This window comes from Xiphophorus couchianus, chromosome 3, assembly GCF_001444195.1.
Source record: "Xiphophorus couchianus chromosome 3, X_couchianus-1.0, whole genome shotgun sequence".
Taxonomy (NCBI): Eukaryota; Metazoa; Chordata; class Actinopteri; order Cyprinodontiformes; family Poeciliidae; genus Xiphophorus; species Xiphophorus couchianus.
The window spans coordinates 18,840,204-18,857,403 of record NC_040230.1 but is presented as its reverse complement, the minus strand read 5'-3'; the positions used below and the strand labels follow the sequence as shown (position 1 = coordinate 18,857,403).

Below are 17,200 nucleotides of genomic sequence, written 5' to 3'. Positions count from 1 at the left end.
GGGGTTTCTACTAATGGCTACCCACAGAAGTCAGGGTCAGTCGTGAGGGATGCACCTATAAAAGCTTGTGTAGCACAAAGTTACCAGATAGGGTAGACTTGAATCAAAGTTGGGCCACAGTTATGTTCTTGCTTATTAGTTGTTTTGCGCTTGTGGCCTCCACACTGGGTGAGTGGCATTATAACTTTATTTCATGCTTTCATCTCAAGGCAAACCATAAAAGAAATGCAGTAAAAACATTGTCTAAGAATCATTGACATTTTACATTTTAATTGGATTGTAGCTACATATGCACTGATTACACTGTAATATAACTGAGCATAGTCATTGCAATTGGGAACAAGAATGATGCTGGATTTAATCTTTGGCCTCAGGGTGTGGAGTGCCTACTATTAAGCCCCAGGTGAGCGGATACAACAAGATTGTTAATGGCGAGAATGCAGTGTCCGGTTCCTGGCCCTGGCAAGTTTCTCTTCAGGTATGTCGCTCAGCCTTCTGAAATTCTCCAGTTCTGTCGAACCATGCAAAAACAAAAACCTCAGGCAGAGAAAATCTCTTGAAGAGACATTGTTCCAAATTTAGGACAGCACCGGGTTTCACTTCTGTGGAGGATCACTGATCAACGAGTACTGGGTTGTCACAGCTGCTCACTGCCGTGTGTCGTAAGTTACTAGATGTGTCCCACTGCAAACATTTGAAAACTGTTTACTAAAAGTAAGTAATTAATAAGATGACCTCTCATTCTGATAGGCCGTCAAACCACCGTGTGATCCTGGGTGAGCACGATCGGCAGTACAACAGCGAGCCCATTCAGGTCAAGACCATTTCTAGGGTAAGGAAAATCATTCAAAAAAATCCCTTTTCTAAAGCGTGAGCTTTTTATCTGTGTGACCTCTACAAAGATATTTCAACTTTTTGGAAATAATTTGAAATTTTTTCTTCACCTCTATGTACAGGCCATCACCCACTCTTACTTTAACTCAAACACCCTTAACTATGACATCACACTTCTGAGGCTCTCCTCCCCAGCACAGTTCAACTCCCGCGTGTCTCCAGTGTGCTTGGTTTCCTCCAGCAGCAGTATCCCCTCTGGAACCAAATGTGTCACCACCGGATGGGGCAGGACAGGACAAACCTGTGAGTGAGCCTCTCTACATGTCTGAGCACGATGGTTTTACAAGCAACAAAGCTGGAAAGCCTTAGCACTGTAATGGATTTGGAGTGGTTGTGTTTTTTTTCTTTCTGTCTTCTCAGCAAGCCCTCGTTACCTGCAACAGACCTCCCTGCCTCTGCTCAGCCCTGCTCAGTGCAGAAATTACTGGGGTACCAGCAGAATCACTGATGTCATGATCTGTGCTGGTGCTTCTGGAGTGTCTTCCTGCCAGGTAACGTGCAGTTCAATGGTTAGACTTCACCGGGTAAAACATACAAGATTTAAAATGACAACTGAATAATATGTTTGCAAAATACATTTGTAATGTGTGAAATGTGAAATTAAATATGCTCTTTTAAAATCTCTGTATGAAATGCCCTTTAAATGTGAGTGTGTGATTGTGTATATATCATCTGAGTCACCAACTGTGCTATTGCTACACTTTTTCCTGTTTTTGAAATCAGTCAGCCCAGTGCTCACAAAAGGCAGAACACAGATACTGTATGAATGCAAGTTCATTTATCAAGGCAAATAATCTTGTAAACTATTTGCCTTGTTTCAGGGTGACTCTGGTGGCCCTCTGGTGTGTGAAAGCAGTGGTGTGTGGTATCTTGTGGGTATTGTGTCTTGGGGCACCACCGACTGCAACGTGTACACCCCGGCAGTGTATGCCCGCGTGTCCTACCTGCGCAGCTGGATCGACCAGACCCTTGCTTACAACTAATCAGAAAAGCACTAATGCAAACGTATTAAAGTTGATGTTGGATCATACTGTGAGTAAATAGAACCAGTGTCCCAAGGGTTGCTGTTTGGTGCATTCTCAAGAAGTCAACCAATAAAATCTTGAAGACTTGCTGGTGTCTCGTTCTTAAATAAGACATGTACTGTATGTATGCATGTGTGTGTGATGGGGTGGCCTTGAATTTGATGTGTTTTAGCGACCATTTTCCTAACTCATGCTACGTTGTGAGGACTGACTGGTTATGGGTATGGGTAAGGTTTAGGACTAAAGTGTGAATTGAGTTTAGATCAGGTTTAGAGTTAAGCATGAACTGGTGAAAGCTAGATTTAGGATAAGTGTCAGAATTAAGCTACAGAAATGAGTGAAAATGAATTGAGGCCAATGCAAAGTCCTTGTGAAGATAGAAAAACATATTATGTGTATGTGCGTGGGGGTGTGTGTGGGTGCATGGGTGTGTGTGTGGGTGCACTTTCAGAATTTATATTGACATGAGGTCAACAAGAGCTTCTGATGGTAAAGGAAAACCACAATGTCTTTAATTTAAGCTTTAAAGGTTTGAAAACATTTAGTTTTAAGTTAAATAAGTAAATAAAAAAATGTTCAAGTATCCAGAGATAAAAACAAAATCCACATAATGTTCTTAGCAGTACATGTGTTTTTAGGAGCTTGTGACCATTTGTGGTGTTTTTTGAAGTAATTAAGTCAGCAAAAGCATTTGTAAAATTGGAATGTAATTTCCAACTACGGTACATAAATCCAGTATACTGACAGTATCGTTGTTACTTTTGCCAGTTGCAACAGCACCAACACAGCGTAATCATTCTCGTTGCACAACACACATATGGTCTTTCATATAACATCAATATGGAAGTGGCATCTAAAGCCTTGTGTGTGTCTCCAGCTTATAGTGAATTTGAATGTCTGAATCAGTTGCCCATAGTAAGGTCTAAAATGACTAATGGGTACAGTAAGGTTTATGATTTTTATTCATATTTAGCAAATATGTATTCATACTTGACTATTTCTTCTTGCCATGATCAACATTACTAATAAATATCAATTTAATAAATTAGATTAATTAATTAAGAACAGAAAATAATTAATGTACTATATTAGCGTCCTGTATTTGTTCCAGCCCATTCAGTTTGTCCCTGATCAATAAATTGTCCAGATTTCTTTTTTTTTAACAGGTTTGTTTATTTATTATTAAAACAGACACTCAAGCGTACATGTAATATTAAAAGATAAAGCAGTAATGAATTTTGCAGGGCATATTTGCATATCTACGGATAACACCACTGATTCATTAACACACTTTTATTTCTATAGTAATACATCTCCCGTGACACCAACCAGCTGTTATAACCATTCATATACATTTATTACAAAATGTCAGAGCCATGAAAAGTAAAAATAAACCAAGAAAATGCCAGTTTGTTCTCAAATTAAAGTGTAAGTTTGACATTATTTTCATTTTAAACTGTTGAATATCAATTACTGTATAACTAATAATTTACAAGTTATTTGCAACTTCAATTGGCAACACAATTTGTTTCTCTCTACTGTGTTTTCAAACAATATTTTTGCTAATGTTAAGAAGATCTACATCATGGCAATGGTGGCAGGAGCGGGTCAAACTCCCGCTGCGTCTGTCTCAGTTGTTGTGTTCTTGGGCAAGAAAGTTCAGACTGCTCCATAACAGCTGTGGCTCCCGTCAGTCCGAGTATGTGTCCGAGTGGTTGAATGGCTGAATGTAGTGTAAAGTACTACACAAGTACAGGCCATCTAAGAAACTTATTTGATGTTCCTATTTTCCTATTTGTTGAAGTCTTCCTCAGAACTCGCTTGTATTTCTGTGGAAACCAGCTTGGTCTCTATGAAGGTTGGAGAAGTCACAGCCTGTTTTTCCTCCACAGTGCATCTTTGGGGAGTCCCTGTAACGTGTGAGTGAGAGGATCCCAATAAGACATGGTCCTCCGCCAGAGTGCTCTCTATCACAAAACAAATGGACTGCTTGAGCTTCTTCTGGAACTCGTCACACATGAAAACATAGAGGATGGGGTTCAAGCAGCTGTTTATGAAGGCAAGACTTACAGTTAGAGGACCTATGACTTGAACAATGTTCTGTATATCTGAGTAATGATGGAATTTTAATTGTATGAAACCCAAAACATGAAAAGGCAACCAGCAGATAAAGAATGCAAAAATGATGGCAAAAATGATCCGGTGACGTCTTTGTTTCCTCATTCTCTGCAGACGCCTGGCACGAATCCCTATGGCCACATGTGAGAAAAATATCGCCAGGAATGGAATGAGAAAGCCCATAACAAAGCGGAATATACACAATGTCCAATGTTTGTTTTCTGTCATAGTTGAAGGGTACTTGCAGTATGTCTGATTCTGGCTGACTTCCACGGTACGAAAATATGCATAGGGTGTGCTACAGATGCCTGCAGCCAACCAGATTACAGCACTTATCACTTGAGCTTTGCCAACGGTGCGCTTGTTTTGTGCCCACACCACCACCCAGATGGACAAGCAACGATCCAGACTTATTGCTGTCAGAAAAAAGACGCTGGCAAACATGTTGACTAAGCTCACAAAGTTGTTGAGCTTGCACATAAACTCTCCAAAGGGCCAGTGGTGCTGCTGAGAGAGAGAGACTGCTGTAAACACCAGGAACGCTGTGAAGAGGAAGTCTGCCAGAGCCAAGTTGAGAAACCACACAGAGTTGACAGTTTTCTTCCTCTGGAAGACGGTCACATAGATGACCAGACCATTTCCTACTGTCCCAACCACTATGATCATGCAATACATAACCAGGGAGAACATCCCTATATGTTCAACTCCCATGTCCAATCCAGGTGTGTGGGCTCTGGAATAGATATCTGATGAAAGAAAAATGGAATCTATTGAAGATAGATTCTCCAGTCTACATAGAGAGAACAACATTTTTTCTCATACGTATGTACACAATCCATTTAACACTTTCTTCAGCTACAATGATGAATGGCATATCACTTGTGATCACAAATGATTTTGAATCTTGTTCAAATCTTGTAAAATAGCCTATTTTACCATTTAATGCACTGAAAACAAATGAACTCATTGCTACCTTAAAACAAAGACTTCTCAACAAATACATTTAAATGGTATTTAAGATGTTAGTACACAAGTATTTCTGCAAATCCCGTTTAAAAAAATCCAACAGTTTTGCGATTTTAAAGTAAGTAGTTATAAATATATGTTACCAGTCCTTACTTTCCTTGAAGTCTCGGAAGTCTTTATTGTGGCTGACCTCTATGCTTCCTCATATTTCTGTCTCTGTTTTTACTCCTCCCTCTCAAATGCAAATTTGACAGTGCAGTCACTTAGAGGGAGTGGATAAAGTTAACATTACCCAGAAAATTATGCCAAATTTTTAAAACAACTTATAAGGCAAGACATTCTGGTGATATACAGGCGATACATTAAATTGCCAGAGACTTCTGTCAATTATATTTACTTTTCCTGCGACAGACTGGCGACCTGTCCAGGGTGTACCCCGCCTCCCGCCTGGAACGTAGCTGGAGATAGGCACCAGCAACCCTCCCGACCCCATTAGGGACAAGGGTGAACAGAAAATGGATGGATGGATGGATGGATATTTACTTTTCTTTACACAAACCAATCCTATAGTCTTTGGCTGCTTTAGTGATTCAGGTGATTTGACACAACTTATGAAAAAGTTGGTTTGCGGTTTCAAGCGTAAGCAATGTCTAGCAATTTTGTTAAACAATAGTGGACCAAAATCTATCCAGGGCAAAGCATTTTGAAGTTCTCCAATGTTCCACAATACCAGTCACATGACCTTAAACCAGTTAATGCTCAGTACATTGAACTGAACAATGCTGGATTCTACATGACAAATGCAGCTCACCTCAGTATCTGCTCTGTCTGTTCTGTTCTGATTTGATTGAGGACTTTTTCAGTCAAACTCTCGAGTTTGGCACAGAATGCAACAACAACCTTATGTTTGCACAATTTGTCATGGTCTTGGTTTTCAACGCCAGTAAAAACATTTAAACACTTATTGCCTTGCTGCAAAAAGTATGTCCAAAAACATTATCACTTGGTGACTTTACAGGCTTGAATTTATGGCTTGAATCAAAAGACAGACATCTTAGGCTTAGTCCACGCATAGCTGGATCTTTTTTAAAAAAGATGATAAACTAGATATTTGCTTCTATATAATTATTTTGTCCACACTTAATAAAAGTGTTCATTCACACAAATCCGCTGAATTATAATTCTCATTGACATTTGACAAGCCAAACCCATAGGGGGAGGTGTAAGGAAAACAGCCAATCACAATCCTTCAAAACAACCATGACATCCTGAGATTCATTTGTGTGAACAGAGAGAAAGCTTATATTACTTTTAAATACCATGTTAGGAGACTAAAGAGAAAAGAAAACTTTCCTATATTATCTCACAGTAATTTAGTCTTTATGTTTTCATTATTTATAGCACTTTGAACTGTGCTGTTGCTGCCTTGCTGTGGCGGGAGAGAATTCAGCTCCCTGGTTTAATTGAATCATCTGCTGCTTGATTGTCCATCAGCCAATCACCAATTGGTTCATCTAACATAGCTGAGCTCTCGGTTGACACGGAGTGCACACCTCTTTCAGATCACTTGCGTGTCATTCACCAGCTTCTTTTTGCAACATCTTTTGGCGTATGAAGTTTGTAGTAAACTTTATAGGCTATTCTGTTGTGCGCCCCTTCCTGCTTCTCTACCTGGATCAGAGCTGGTCTATTGTTGACTTGTATTGTTGACTTGTGTTTGCACATGTCAAGTGATGTTTCACTTGACATGGGCAGACATCACGTGATGTCTGCCCATGTCAAGTGAAACATCACTTGACATATGCAGACATCACGTGATGTCTGCATTGCCTCAGGCACAGAAACTAATTCTTTTAACACGTGACTCACCATAACTTTGAACTTGCTTTTTCTGAGCAGTACCAGAAGGGCTACTGCTGGGCCGCTACCACTGCAGCAGGCTGAAGGAACGCTGTTGTTTTGCCTCTGTCCTTTTTGTTTCTCTTTTCCCTTTGCATTGCTGTGTGTGTTTTCTGACAGGTAACAACTTACTCAACAATATCTTTTCCTCTGCTTGTGGGGTCTCTGGTGAGTGTGGCTATCCCTTGGTGGTGGCATCCCCCTTAAGTAACATATGCAGATTTTCATTTGGATTTAGTTTTTTTTCTCTGAACATTGGAGAGCTCAACTGGGATGTCTACTTTGTTTAGCACAGTAAGCCTAGCATACCCTTCCCTCACCCCCATCGCTTCCCCATCATCCAACCATTACATTGGCCTTGGTCGTCCTAAGGACTGCAGGTTTGTTGTTTGAATATAAAACCTTTTGTTCAGATGGAACCCCCACTCTTGTTGTTATGAATGAAAGAAACCTGAGAGTCTTTCTTTAATGGTTGTGGTTTTTTTGTTGTTGTCGTTTTTTTGGTAAAAGTTATACATATAGACTCTAAAACTATGTCCTTGGGTGAGATTCCCGAGGTGGTGTTGTTCTCAGTGTCAGTGTCTAGGACACATCCTGCCAAATTGCTGCCACACTAGCCTTTTTCTGTCCATTTAAATTGGGTGTACACACAGTTTCCCATATTTGGCTTATTGCCTCTAAACAGTTCTTATAGTTATAAGCAGTCTTCTCTACAAACACACACTTGCCATATTTGGCAACCCTTTAGCCGAAAGCTTTGACTGTCTTTAAGCTCTGTTGAGAATTCACACCTTGCTTTTTTATCACTCTCAGCATACAGCTCTGTTTTAAATGTGTTGCAATCCTAAACTGGGGTCTCGAGATCTAATGTGCAACCAGACACTACAACTGCAATTCCAATAATGTTTTTTCTAGACCCTTTATCTTTGCAGGGTCTATCAAAGCCAAACCGTCAACAAGTTGAAATGGTGAAATGGAGAGAAATAAAAGCTGTTTTGAATTTTGGAGGAAGTCAGAGAATGCAACTTCTTTCAGGAAGGTGACTCAAGCACCATACTGCAAGGTCTATGTAGCACAAATATAATCTGGACACGTTAGATGTAAGGCTGCAGTCTTATCCACCCACTTGATTGTTTATTAACCTATGAAATATTTGCAGAAGTCTGTTGGTTTCACATAACCTTTTTGATTTAATGTATTTAGTTTCTTGCGGGTCTTGCATTTGGAAAAGATCTATTAATGCATGTGCACAAAAAATGCATTTGAAGAAATATTTTACTTTGCAAAGTGATGTTCTTTTTTTTCTGTCATTATCAGATTGTCAGAACAACCCATTGCATTCAAACACTGAATCCACTGAATCTCTGTCCAACGTTACCTATATTGTTGCATTTATTGTTGCAATTTAAACATTCAGTTGCACATTTATCAAAATCCCAAATAAAAGTTGCTTGGTTGTTCTCATGTAATTCTTGATCTGCTTTTATATATATGGGTGTGTGGGTGTGTGTGAGGGTGTGTGTGTGAGTCAATATTGTGCAATTTTGAGGATTTAGCTGTTACTAAGCAGGAATGCAAAGTAGTATGTTTTGCAAAATGGCAGTTCCTGTGAAACCAACTTCATGATCAGTATCTTTTTCCTGTTTATTAATAGGTTTTCTCCTTTTATTTTTGCATAAGGTCTGAAAATAAGATGGAAACCTATTACAAATATCAGATTTTCTATTGCACAGAAATCGAAGAACATTGCTTCTTCACATCGATGAACAATATATACACATTTAGGAAAGTTATCCTGAGAATATTGTTGATTTGTACTTCTGACATGTGCAATGACAATAAAGTTGAATTCTATTCTATCCTATCTCTTACGTAGAAATATTGCTGTTGTGGGATTCAACAAGTATACGTGAAGTTCAGGATGGAATGCAGGAGGTGCTCCAAAAAGTCAGGATTCATGACATTTATTGCTATATGCAATGAAAAATAGTGATGTATAATTTCAATGTCGCCAAAACCAGAAATTTGAAGAGGTGGTATTGTCTGTGTCTGCTTCTCATGAAACTCATTGCAATAGTTAAGAGGAATATGAAACTTCAGCTCTTGCTGCAGTTGATATGCATTATCAGGTGATTTTCAAACATACGGTTTGGTATGTGTCCTCATAATTACTCAGACACAAAAGCTGATGTCATAATAAGTCCTTCACTATATTCCTGCACGTTTTTGTGTTTGTTGTCATGCAGTTGTGTGATTTGTACAAGAGGATGAAATTGCATCAATACGTAATAAATTACTTAGAGGAAGTACAGTAGAATTTCTAATTGATACTGTGCATCAAAAGCAGCAAAATACGTCCCACCTGAGCAACCACACAGTGATACAAAACATCTCTTTAAAAACAAATCACTCTTACAAACTAGTGAAAACTCCTTCAAGGGCTTTCTTTCACTGTGAAAAGATTCTAAATCTAAATGAAATTTTGCAATGCACTACTGTCATTTTGCTCACTCCTTTTCCTGAGCAACAAAGTCTCATTGGCAGCTAGCTGTGAGGGAGGAGTGATATTACAGCGTAAAGAAATAAAGCTCCAAACAGTTAGAGCCCAACTCAGACTGAACAGAGACTCGTGCAAAATGGATATTGGTAAGAGTTTTTAAAACTACAATTAACTTGGATAGTGTTGCTGATATGTTGTACTAGCAGGAAAGAGTAAGACAATGTATCCTCTAACTAACCTCTGAAATGAAAAAGTTTAGACATGCATTACCTATGCTTAAACGGGGAATCTTGATATTTCCTAGTCAATTCAGATAAACTAGTTGTAATTCAGATGTCTTTGTCTTTTATCTTACATTGCACATCAAATGATTATGATTATGTTATGTTGTCATATCACAATTTTTTTTTCTTTCAGTATATTCTTAAAAATCTGGTTTCAAATATTTCCAATTTTCTGTCATCAGATTCGGTTCTGACGCATGTCCAGACATTCTCACTGGTCGTCTACTGTGTGATTATAGTGGTTGGGACAGTGGGTAATGGTCTGGTCATCTACGTGACCGGCTTCAAGATGAGGAAAACTGTCAACTCTGTGTGGTTTCTCAACCTGGCTCTGGCCGACTTCCTCTTCACAGCGTTTCTGGTGTTTACAGCAGTCTCTCTCTCTCAGCAGCACCAGTGGTCTTTTGGACAGTTCATGTGCAAACTCAACACCTTTGTGAGTTCAGTCAACATGTTTGCCAGCGTCTTTTTTCTGGCGGCCATCAGTCTGGATCGTTGCTTGTCCATCTGGGTGGTGGTGTGGGCACAAAACAAGCGCACCGTCCTTAAGGCTCAAATCATCAGCATGGCAATCTGGTTGGCTGCAGGGATTTGCAGCACACCTTCCGCTTACTTTCGTACTGTGATAAAGCATAATAATAAGACATACAGCACTTACCCTTCAAAAGACATAGTATGGCGTCTGAATATTTTGCGTTTTCTTATGGGTTTTCTCATTCCATTCCTGGCAATATTTTTCACCTCTGTTGCTATAGTCATCCGTTCCAGGCATCTGCAGCGGGCAAGAAAACGGAGATTTCATCGCATCCTTTTCTCTATTATTTTTGCATTCTTCATCTGCTGGTTGCCCTTTCATGTTTTGAATTTTATAGAAGTCAGTGACCAGAATCTCCAGAAAGTTGTTATTATTGGAAGTACTCTAAGTGTGAGTCTAGCCTTCATGAACAGCTGCCTGAATCCCATCCTCTATGTTTTCATGTGTGACGAGTTCCAGAAGAAGCTCAAAAGGTCCCTATGTTTTGTCCTAGAAAGTGCTCTGGCAGAGGAGCATTTGTCTTTTGCGTCATCTCGCTCACTGTCATCTCACTTTTCACGGATTTCTCGAAAGTCAGATTCTGCTGCCCCAGAAGATAACCGTGTGCATGCGTTGACTTTTACGGAGAGTAGGGTGGCATAGAGTAAAGGAAAGGCAAAGAAACAAAATCAAATGTTCAAACTCTTATTGAAATGGCAAGAAAAATAAAAAAAAAGACAATATATTGATGACATCCATTTGAGGATTGATATAGACAATGCCTTGCACCTGTGGAGTGAAATAAGAAGAATATTTACTGTTATGAGTGCTTTTTATATTTCTTTAAATGATTTGTCTTTATTTTTTTAAACAATTCCATGTATGTATGGCAGAATACTGTGATATACTGTATGTGACTATGAAAATGTAAGGTTGTTGAGATAACTAATGGAAATATTAAAATGTATATTAATATGTTATTTCCCCTGTATTATTCCCCTTAATAAACTGTGAAACTGCACATTTTTGTGTATTTATCTTAGTATGTGTGTATGCATGTATGACACTGTCATCTAACAATAGTTTAGTTGTAAGGCTCAGTTAAAAACAAGGAACAAACATAAAACACCTCCTTTTCAGTTTAAAGGTGGGCAGACAGAACATATGCATTATTACTGTCTCTATGTTTCCCAGACTTCTCTTGGTTTTGAGTCTTTCTTGTATTGTGTTCTGTTTGTGTAGTGCTTATTAATTTCTGTCCTCTGTTCAGTTCCTGTTCTGCCGTTCATTTCCTCTGTCTCTTTTCTCTGATTATACTCTCAGATGCTTCCTCTCAGCTCATTAGTCTCAGTTGTTTCTTGTTCTACTCACCACTTCTCATTAGTATCCTATCCTCTTGGGTTGTTTGGTCATGACGGGTTCATCTGTTCAGTCGTACCCTGAGTAATTCTACCCTCTATGTTCCTGATTTGGTTTTGGGTTTATTTAATTTCATGATATTCAGTTCTTCAGTTTTTGACCCTCTGACTTTGTTGATTAAAATTATGTTGTGCTGGCATACTTATTAATACTGAATATACCGTTGGGAAGAAATATTGCATAAAAGGTCAATATTGTATCATCAGCACTTTAAGCCTATGAAAGTCCAGCACCAGTGAGATATCACTACAACATTGCTATGACAAGCCACTGTGTTGGCAGTGATCAGATATTTTTATGGATATTTCATATTAGTCAATAAATTAGGACAGGTGTAAGTAGAGACCCCCATTAAGCTCCAATACTGTTTAAGTTTCTCGAGGATACGAATAATTTGGGGGTTGGGTGTTGTTATGATTCTGGCCTGTCTGCCTGCTCTGTTTCCCTCCTCAGCTCTCACCTCTGCAATCAAGTTCATCGGGTCGTCTGCATGCTGCTGTGCTGCAGTGCAATCAGGCTCAGGTCATCCACCTGTTCACCAGCAGTTATATTCAGCTTTCATGCAGGCAGACAGTGCCAGATTTTTTTTGAAAGCCTTAGTGTCACTAGATATCCAGCGTTTCCTCCTCCTTTGCTGGCCTGCGACCAAGTTTTTTTCTTTGTCTCAGATACTCCACTGGCTTCTGTTTTCTGGACCCGACCTTGTTTCTGCCTTGTCCCTGGATTTGTCTGCCTGAGATCGCCTTCAAGTGTCTGTCCTGTTTCTGTGCCCTGTCACCTGTTTCTCATCTGACCCCTCATAAGTTTGTTTGCTTCTGACCCTGCCTTGGCCTCTTGACCCCAGAGTCCTGTTTTCCCCTGGGTTGATACCTGCTACCAGTGTTTATGCTCTAGATCAGTCTTCACCATCCAGCTGAAGTGTTCTGTTCACGACAACTAACAGCCTTGAGATCTTGTTTATATGGCAAGAAGAGGAAATAAATGTGTTAACACTGCTTACCACGATTTCCTCTTGCAAGTAGTGAAGCAGACTGATGGGAACTCTTAATTTACAATATTGTACATAATTAGTCTCAAAATATGAAATATTTGTTAAGTTTCTGACAGATAAATGCTTTGCGTCTGGCGAATGGTTTCTATTATAAATGTAACTAATCAAATAGATTATGAATTATAGGCAATTTGTGTGCCATTGATTCATTGACATAAAAAGAAGCACAGAAAATTAAAGCAGAAGTTCTAAAACTAAGTCTGCCATCCATTGCTGGTTTTGAGAAGGGGATATTTTATGGTTAAGAATTTGTTGCTTTTGAAAAGCTACAAGCAGCTTCTCATGTGGTTCAGTCCAATGCGGGTGATGTAAAGTTTGTTTTAATTGTTCAGAAATCTATAGTAACGTTCTCCAAATATAAGAGTATATTTAAATCACAAATGATGCAGCCCATTATTACGTTTCAAGGCTATAAGATCAAAGTTGTCTCAGGTTTTATAATTGATTATTCCCTGGGCTTTGTTCATCACATTAAACAGCAGGTAAAAAACCTGAAGTTGAAGTTGGTCTTGTACTTAAGAATTGGATCTTGTTTATCATTCGAGGCTAAGAAACGTCTTGTTGCTGCCACTTTTATTTCAGATTTTAGACTATGGTGACATAATATATATGCCTGCATGTTCACACAGGTTGCATAAGCTGGATTCTGCATGGAGGACTGTGTTTCTCACTGGTGGAAGAGCTCTGCCTCACCACTGTCTTCTCTGTACACGCATTGGCTGGACTGTCTTGTTCACCCACAGATTCTACCACTGGTATCATTTTTATTTACAAAGCTATCTTGGGTTTATTCTTCCCCATATCTCCTGTACCTTAGTGCTGGAAAATTTTCAGGCGGTAGTTTTCTGCAGTCGGATGACTTCATTTTATTAAAGTTCGCATTGATCGTGGCAAGAAATCCTTCCAGTTTGCTGCTCTCTCAGATGGGAATCAACTGCACACAGATGTAAACTCAAAGAAAATGGTCCCTTTTAATGTATTTAAAGCCACTCTTAATCAGTTTGTGAATGTTTTTTTTTTGTAAGTGCTTTGACTAATATCAGGATGCACTTTACTCCTAGTTTTACTTTAAGGGCTGTATTTGCTTTGTTGTTTTTATTCCTTTATTATTCATACTGCAGCTTTGGTTTGTAAACGTCCATGTCTCAATGAGACACACCTGGTTAAATAAACAGTACATACATTACAAACAAGATGTTATCAAAGCTTCCTTTTTCATCAAAGTTTCTTGTGGTTTTTCTGAAGAAAAGCCTATGAAGATTTTCTGAAGAAAATCACAGAGCTCGAGGCCTAATTGTGAGTAATAATACTATCACATCAACCAAAGGGGGAATGACTGGCAGAGTAAAATACCTGGTAGAAACTGAACCTGAACCAGAGTGTAGAAGAATCTTCACTTGAGTCATGGTTATTTCATGTATTTAGGAAGGGACATAAAACAATTTATGAACAACTAAACATATTTTTAAAAGTATTTTGCATTCAACGTATCACATTGAATCTAGTTACTGTACTCCTATTTTATAAAAAGACATGGTACCTACTAAAAATGCAAAACAAAATCCATTGCAAAATCCATAGCTTCATGTTTGATCACAAGTTTGGGACGAGGATATTTTTCCAAACTGTCTGCCACTTGAATGTTTTTCATATTTCTGTAATTGGTCATTTTGAAACTGACACCTGAGATAAAGGGCTGTGGGTTTTTGACTGACCAGTGTTAGGATGGGAACAAAAGATGTTTTAGGACTATCTTGTGGCTTTTTGGTAAGAACAAAAGTATATGACACATACATTGTTCAATAAACTACAGCTAATTGTTTTACAGAAAATAGCACATAAATGTTATATTATGAAAACAAACAGCCTAACATTAACTTTTAGTAACTTTTTTAATTTAGGTTCATAATCCTCTGCATTCTTGAGTTCTTGTTTTGAGTGTTTCAACTTTGTTATAAGAGCACTATTAGCTGATTGTGGAACATGTGCTAATGAGGAAATATCTCTAGACTTGGTGTACAAGTGTGAAGGTATTCTATCATAGTAACCAGGTGAACTTCAAGTGGATATTGGGACTATTATCCGGGATTGTTTTGTGTTCCAGTCCCTCCCCAATGCTATAAATGAGCACTACATTATAACAGGATTCATTTATCTGTTGGTGACTTCACAACTGGGCTGGATAGATAGATAGAATCATACGTTTGGGGAAATATACAAATAAATGATTTGCATAGGGTATAATCCACAAATGTCTGCCTCTTTTGGCTTTTACATTTTCATACAATTAATGTGATTTAAGTTCATGGTGAATAGTCTTAGTTTTGTTTTGTTCACTCCTTCGGTATGTCCACGCTGTCTTATTGGCAGATGCAGCAGCAGAAAGGGAGGAGTGTAGAGAGAGGAGAAATATAGTTAAGATGAGATATAAATCAACTCAGAATGAAGACCTTGCAGCTGCCCGGAGCATGGGGACTGGTGAGTTGCTCTAACAAATAACACCAATAGTTTTAAAGCTCATTCTTAGTTTAAACAGAAAAGTGTATGATTGTTTAATGTAAGAACACAGATTATAGATTGAATTGACTGATATGTTTGATAGGTTAATTTTTTACACGCTTTGAGTTCTTCTAGAATTAAGCAATTTTTCTATTTTAATGTAATAGCTTTTTGTTGAGTGAGCTAAAGTTTTTAGGTCAAGTCAGCTTACTGTGGCTTTGTACAGTTGGCTTTCACTGTAACTTCACAGATGCAAAAGAAAGATATTTATGAAGGTTTAACCAACCAACTCACAAATTCACCCCTAGCTAAAAATCTAAAAACTGAATGAAATTTTACCTGTATGCAGCAAATAACACATTTTAATTCTGAGAACTTTGCTGTGGATATGTCTGCTGATTCAACAACTTTTTGCTTTTTGTCTAAGAATGTAGCTGCAATGAGAAACATAAGATTTTGTGAATGCATCATGGCGTGTGAGGGAAGGCATTGTTGCACAGTGCATGCAAATGTTATCTGTGCATTCTGCAGACTCTCTAATAAGTGCTTCCATTTCTCTTCACCAGATAACACAACCATAGATAGTTCATCTGGATTGGAAATGGCAGCGAAGCACATACAGACATTCTCACTGGCTGTCTACTGTGTGATTATAGTGGTTGGGACAGTGGGAAATGGTCTGGTCATCTATGTGACCGGCTTCAAGATGAAGAAAACAGTCAACTCTGTGTGGTTTCTCAACTTGGCTCTGGCAGACTTCCTTTTCACAGCGTTCCTGGTGTTTACAGCAGTGTCTCTCTCTCAGAAGCATCACTGGCCTTTTGGACAGTCTATGTGCAAACTCAACAACTTCGTGAGCTTGGTCAACATGTTTGCCAGCGTCTTTTTTCTGATGGTCATAAATCTGGATAGATGCCTGTCCACATGGGTGGTGGCATGGGCACAAAATGAGCGCACCGTCTTTAAGGCTCAAATCATCAGTGCTGTAATCTGGTTTGCTGCAGGGATCTGTAGCACACCTTCCGCCTGCTTTCGCATTGTGACCTACCAGGACAATGACACCCAGTGCGTTTACAATGCTACCATGCAACAAAAACGGTCTCTGTACACTTTCCGCTTTGTTGTGGGCTTCCTTATCCCATTCTTGGTAATATTTCTCTCTTATGTGGCAATAGGAATACGTTCCAAGCGTCTCCAAAATGTGAGGAAACACTTATCTCATCGTTTAATTGTTTTCATCATTGTTGCATTCTTCATCTGCTGGCTGCCATTTCATGTTATGAGTTTTATAGATTTAGCTTCCAGCAATAAACAGGACCTTAAGAAGATTGTTAAGATTGGAGGTCCTTTGACTCTGAGTCTAGCTTTCATGAACAGCTGCCTGAACCCCATCCTCTACGTTTTCATCCGAGATGACTTCCAAAATCAGCTTCATCAGTCTGTGTGCTTTGTTGTAGAAAATGCTCTGGGGGAGGACCTTTTGCCGTCTGCATCCTCTCGTTTCTTGTCACCACAGTTGCTACGGGCTGATAGAAAATCAGAGTCCTCTGTTCCTGTCTAGGAGAAATATGCAGGAATATTACTACAGATCTAGAATGTATAGCAATGTACGTATAGAGAAAACATGCGCGTGATTTTTTTTAACTTCATTTAGTTTTTGATGTTTTTTCAACTGTCGGTGATTTTATTGTGTGTGATTTCCTTAAATGTTAAGTCTTCAAAAGAAATATTAGTAATGTGTCGTGGCTTATAGTCTAAGTTGACAATCTGCGCACCACATTAGCTCAGACTATTCTAAAGTAAAAAATTGAAGACTCTTTCCATTGATCTGTATGCTAAACTTCCTAAAAAGTTTCATATTTTAGGATGTCGCATGGTATGGCGGTAGAGATGGTTTTCTTTATACAGATAATATCACTATATACCCAGGCTCAAAAATGTTGAATTAATAATACTTGTATTTGCCTAATTTGTGAATATGCACATTTTGATTAAACTGAGCTCTTTCCTTTCCCTTTTGATTTTAAATGT

General features: G+C 38.7%; 4 protein-coding genes across 4 annotated transcripts; 3 read left to right on the top strand and 1 right to left on the bottom strand.

Annotated features, from left to right (window-relative positions):
• The first annotated feature begins 15 nt into the window (after window positions 1-15).
• Window positions 16-2,006, top strand: LOC114139496 (chymotrypsin-like protease CTRL-1). Its single transcript, XM_028009480.1, has 7 exons — window positions 16-168; window positions 375-478; window positions 583-662; window positions 751-832; window positions 957-1,137; window positions 1,255-1,385; window positions 1,716-2,006. Exons 1-7 carry the CDS (start codon window positions 123-125, stop codon window positions 1,875-1,877), a joined length of 786 nt encoding a protein of 261 aa, XP_027865281.1. The 5' UTR covers window positions 16-122; the 3' UTR covers window positions 1,878-2,006.
• A 1,555-nt stretch (window positions 2,007-3,561) lies between these two features.
• On the bottom strand, window positions 3,562-5,228 carry LOC114139191 (G-protein coupled receptor 1-like). Its single transcript, XM_028008951.1, has 2 exons — window positions 5,157-5,228; window positions 3,562-4,783 (listed from the first exon to the last, which is right to left on the bottom strand). The coding sequence occupies exon 2, from the start codon at window positions 4,746-4,748 to the stop codon at window positions 3,711-3,713; it is 1,038 nt and encodes a 345-aa protein (XP_027864752.1). The 5' UTR covers window positions 4,749-4,783; window positions 5,157-5,228; the 3' UTR covers window positions 3,562-3,710.
• A 4,210-nt stretch (window positions 5,229-9,438) lies between these two features.
• Window positions 9,439-11,221, top strand: LOC114139157 (C3a anaphylatoxin chemotactic receptor-like). Its single transcript, XM_028008873.1, has 2 exons — window positions 9,439-9,548; window positions 9,869-11,221. The coding sequence occupies exons 1-2, from the start codon at window positions 9,539-9,541 to the stop codon at window positions 10,861-10,863; spliced, it is 1,005 nt and encodes a 334-aa protein (XP_027864674.1). The 5' UTR covers window positions 9,439-9,538; the 3' UTR covers window positions 10,864-11,221.
• A 3,852-nt stretch (window positions 11,222-15,073) lies between these two features.
• LOC114142038 (C3a anaphylatoxin chemotactic receptor-like) lies at window positions 15,074-17,165 on the top strand. The gene is made up of 2 exons (XM_028013059.1): window positions 15,074-15,148; window positions 15,736-17,165. Exons 1-2 carry the CDS (start codon window positions 15,091-15,093, stop codon window positions 16,728-16,730), a joined length of 1,053 nt encoding a protein of 350 aa, XP_027868860.1. The 5' UTR covers window positions 15,074-15,090; the 3' UTR covers window positions 16,731-17,165.
• Window positions 17,166-17,200: the final 35 nt, after the last annotated feature.

Coding starts and splice junctions, on each gene's coding strand:
- LOC114139496 (XM_028009480.1), top strand. CDS start 123: ATGTTCTTGCTTATTAGTTGTTTTGCGCTTGTGGCCTCCACACTGG. Junction 169..374: donor GCTTGTGGCCTCCACACTGG/GTGAGTGGCATT, acceptor CTTTGGCCTCAG/GGTGTGGAGTGCCTACTATT. Junction 1,386..1,715: donor CTGGAGTGTCTTCCTGCCAG/GTAACGTGCAGT, acceptor GCCTTGTTTCAG/GGTGACTCTGGTGGCCCTCT.
- LOC114139191 (XM_028008951.1), bottom strand. CDS start 4,748: ATGGGAGTTGAACATATAGGGATGTTCTCCCTGGTTATGTATTGCATG.
- LOC114142038 (XM_028013059.1), top strand. CDS start 15,091: ATGAGATATAAATCAACTCAGAATGAAGACCTTGCAGCTGCCCGGAGC. Junction 15,149..15,735: donor TGCCCGGAGCATGGGGACTG/GTGAGTTGCTCT, acceptor TCTCTTCACCAG/ATAACACAACCATAGATAGT.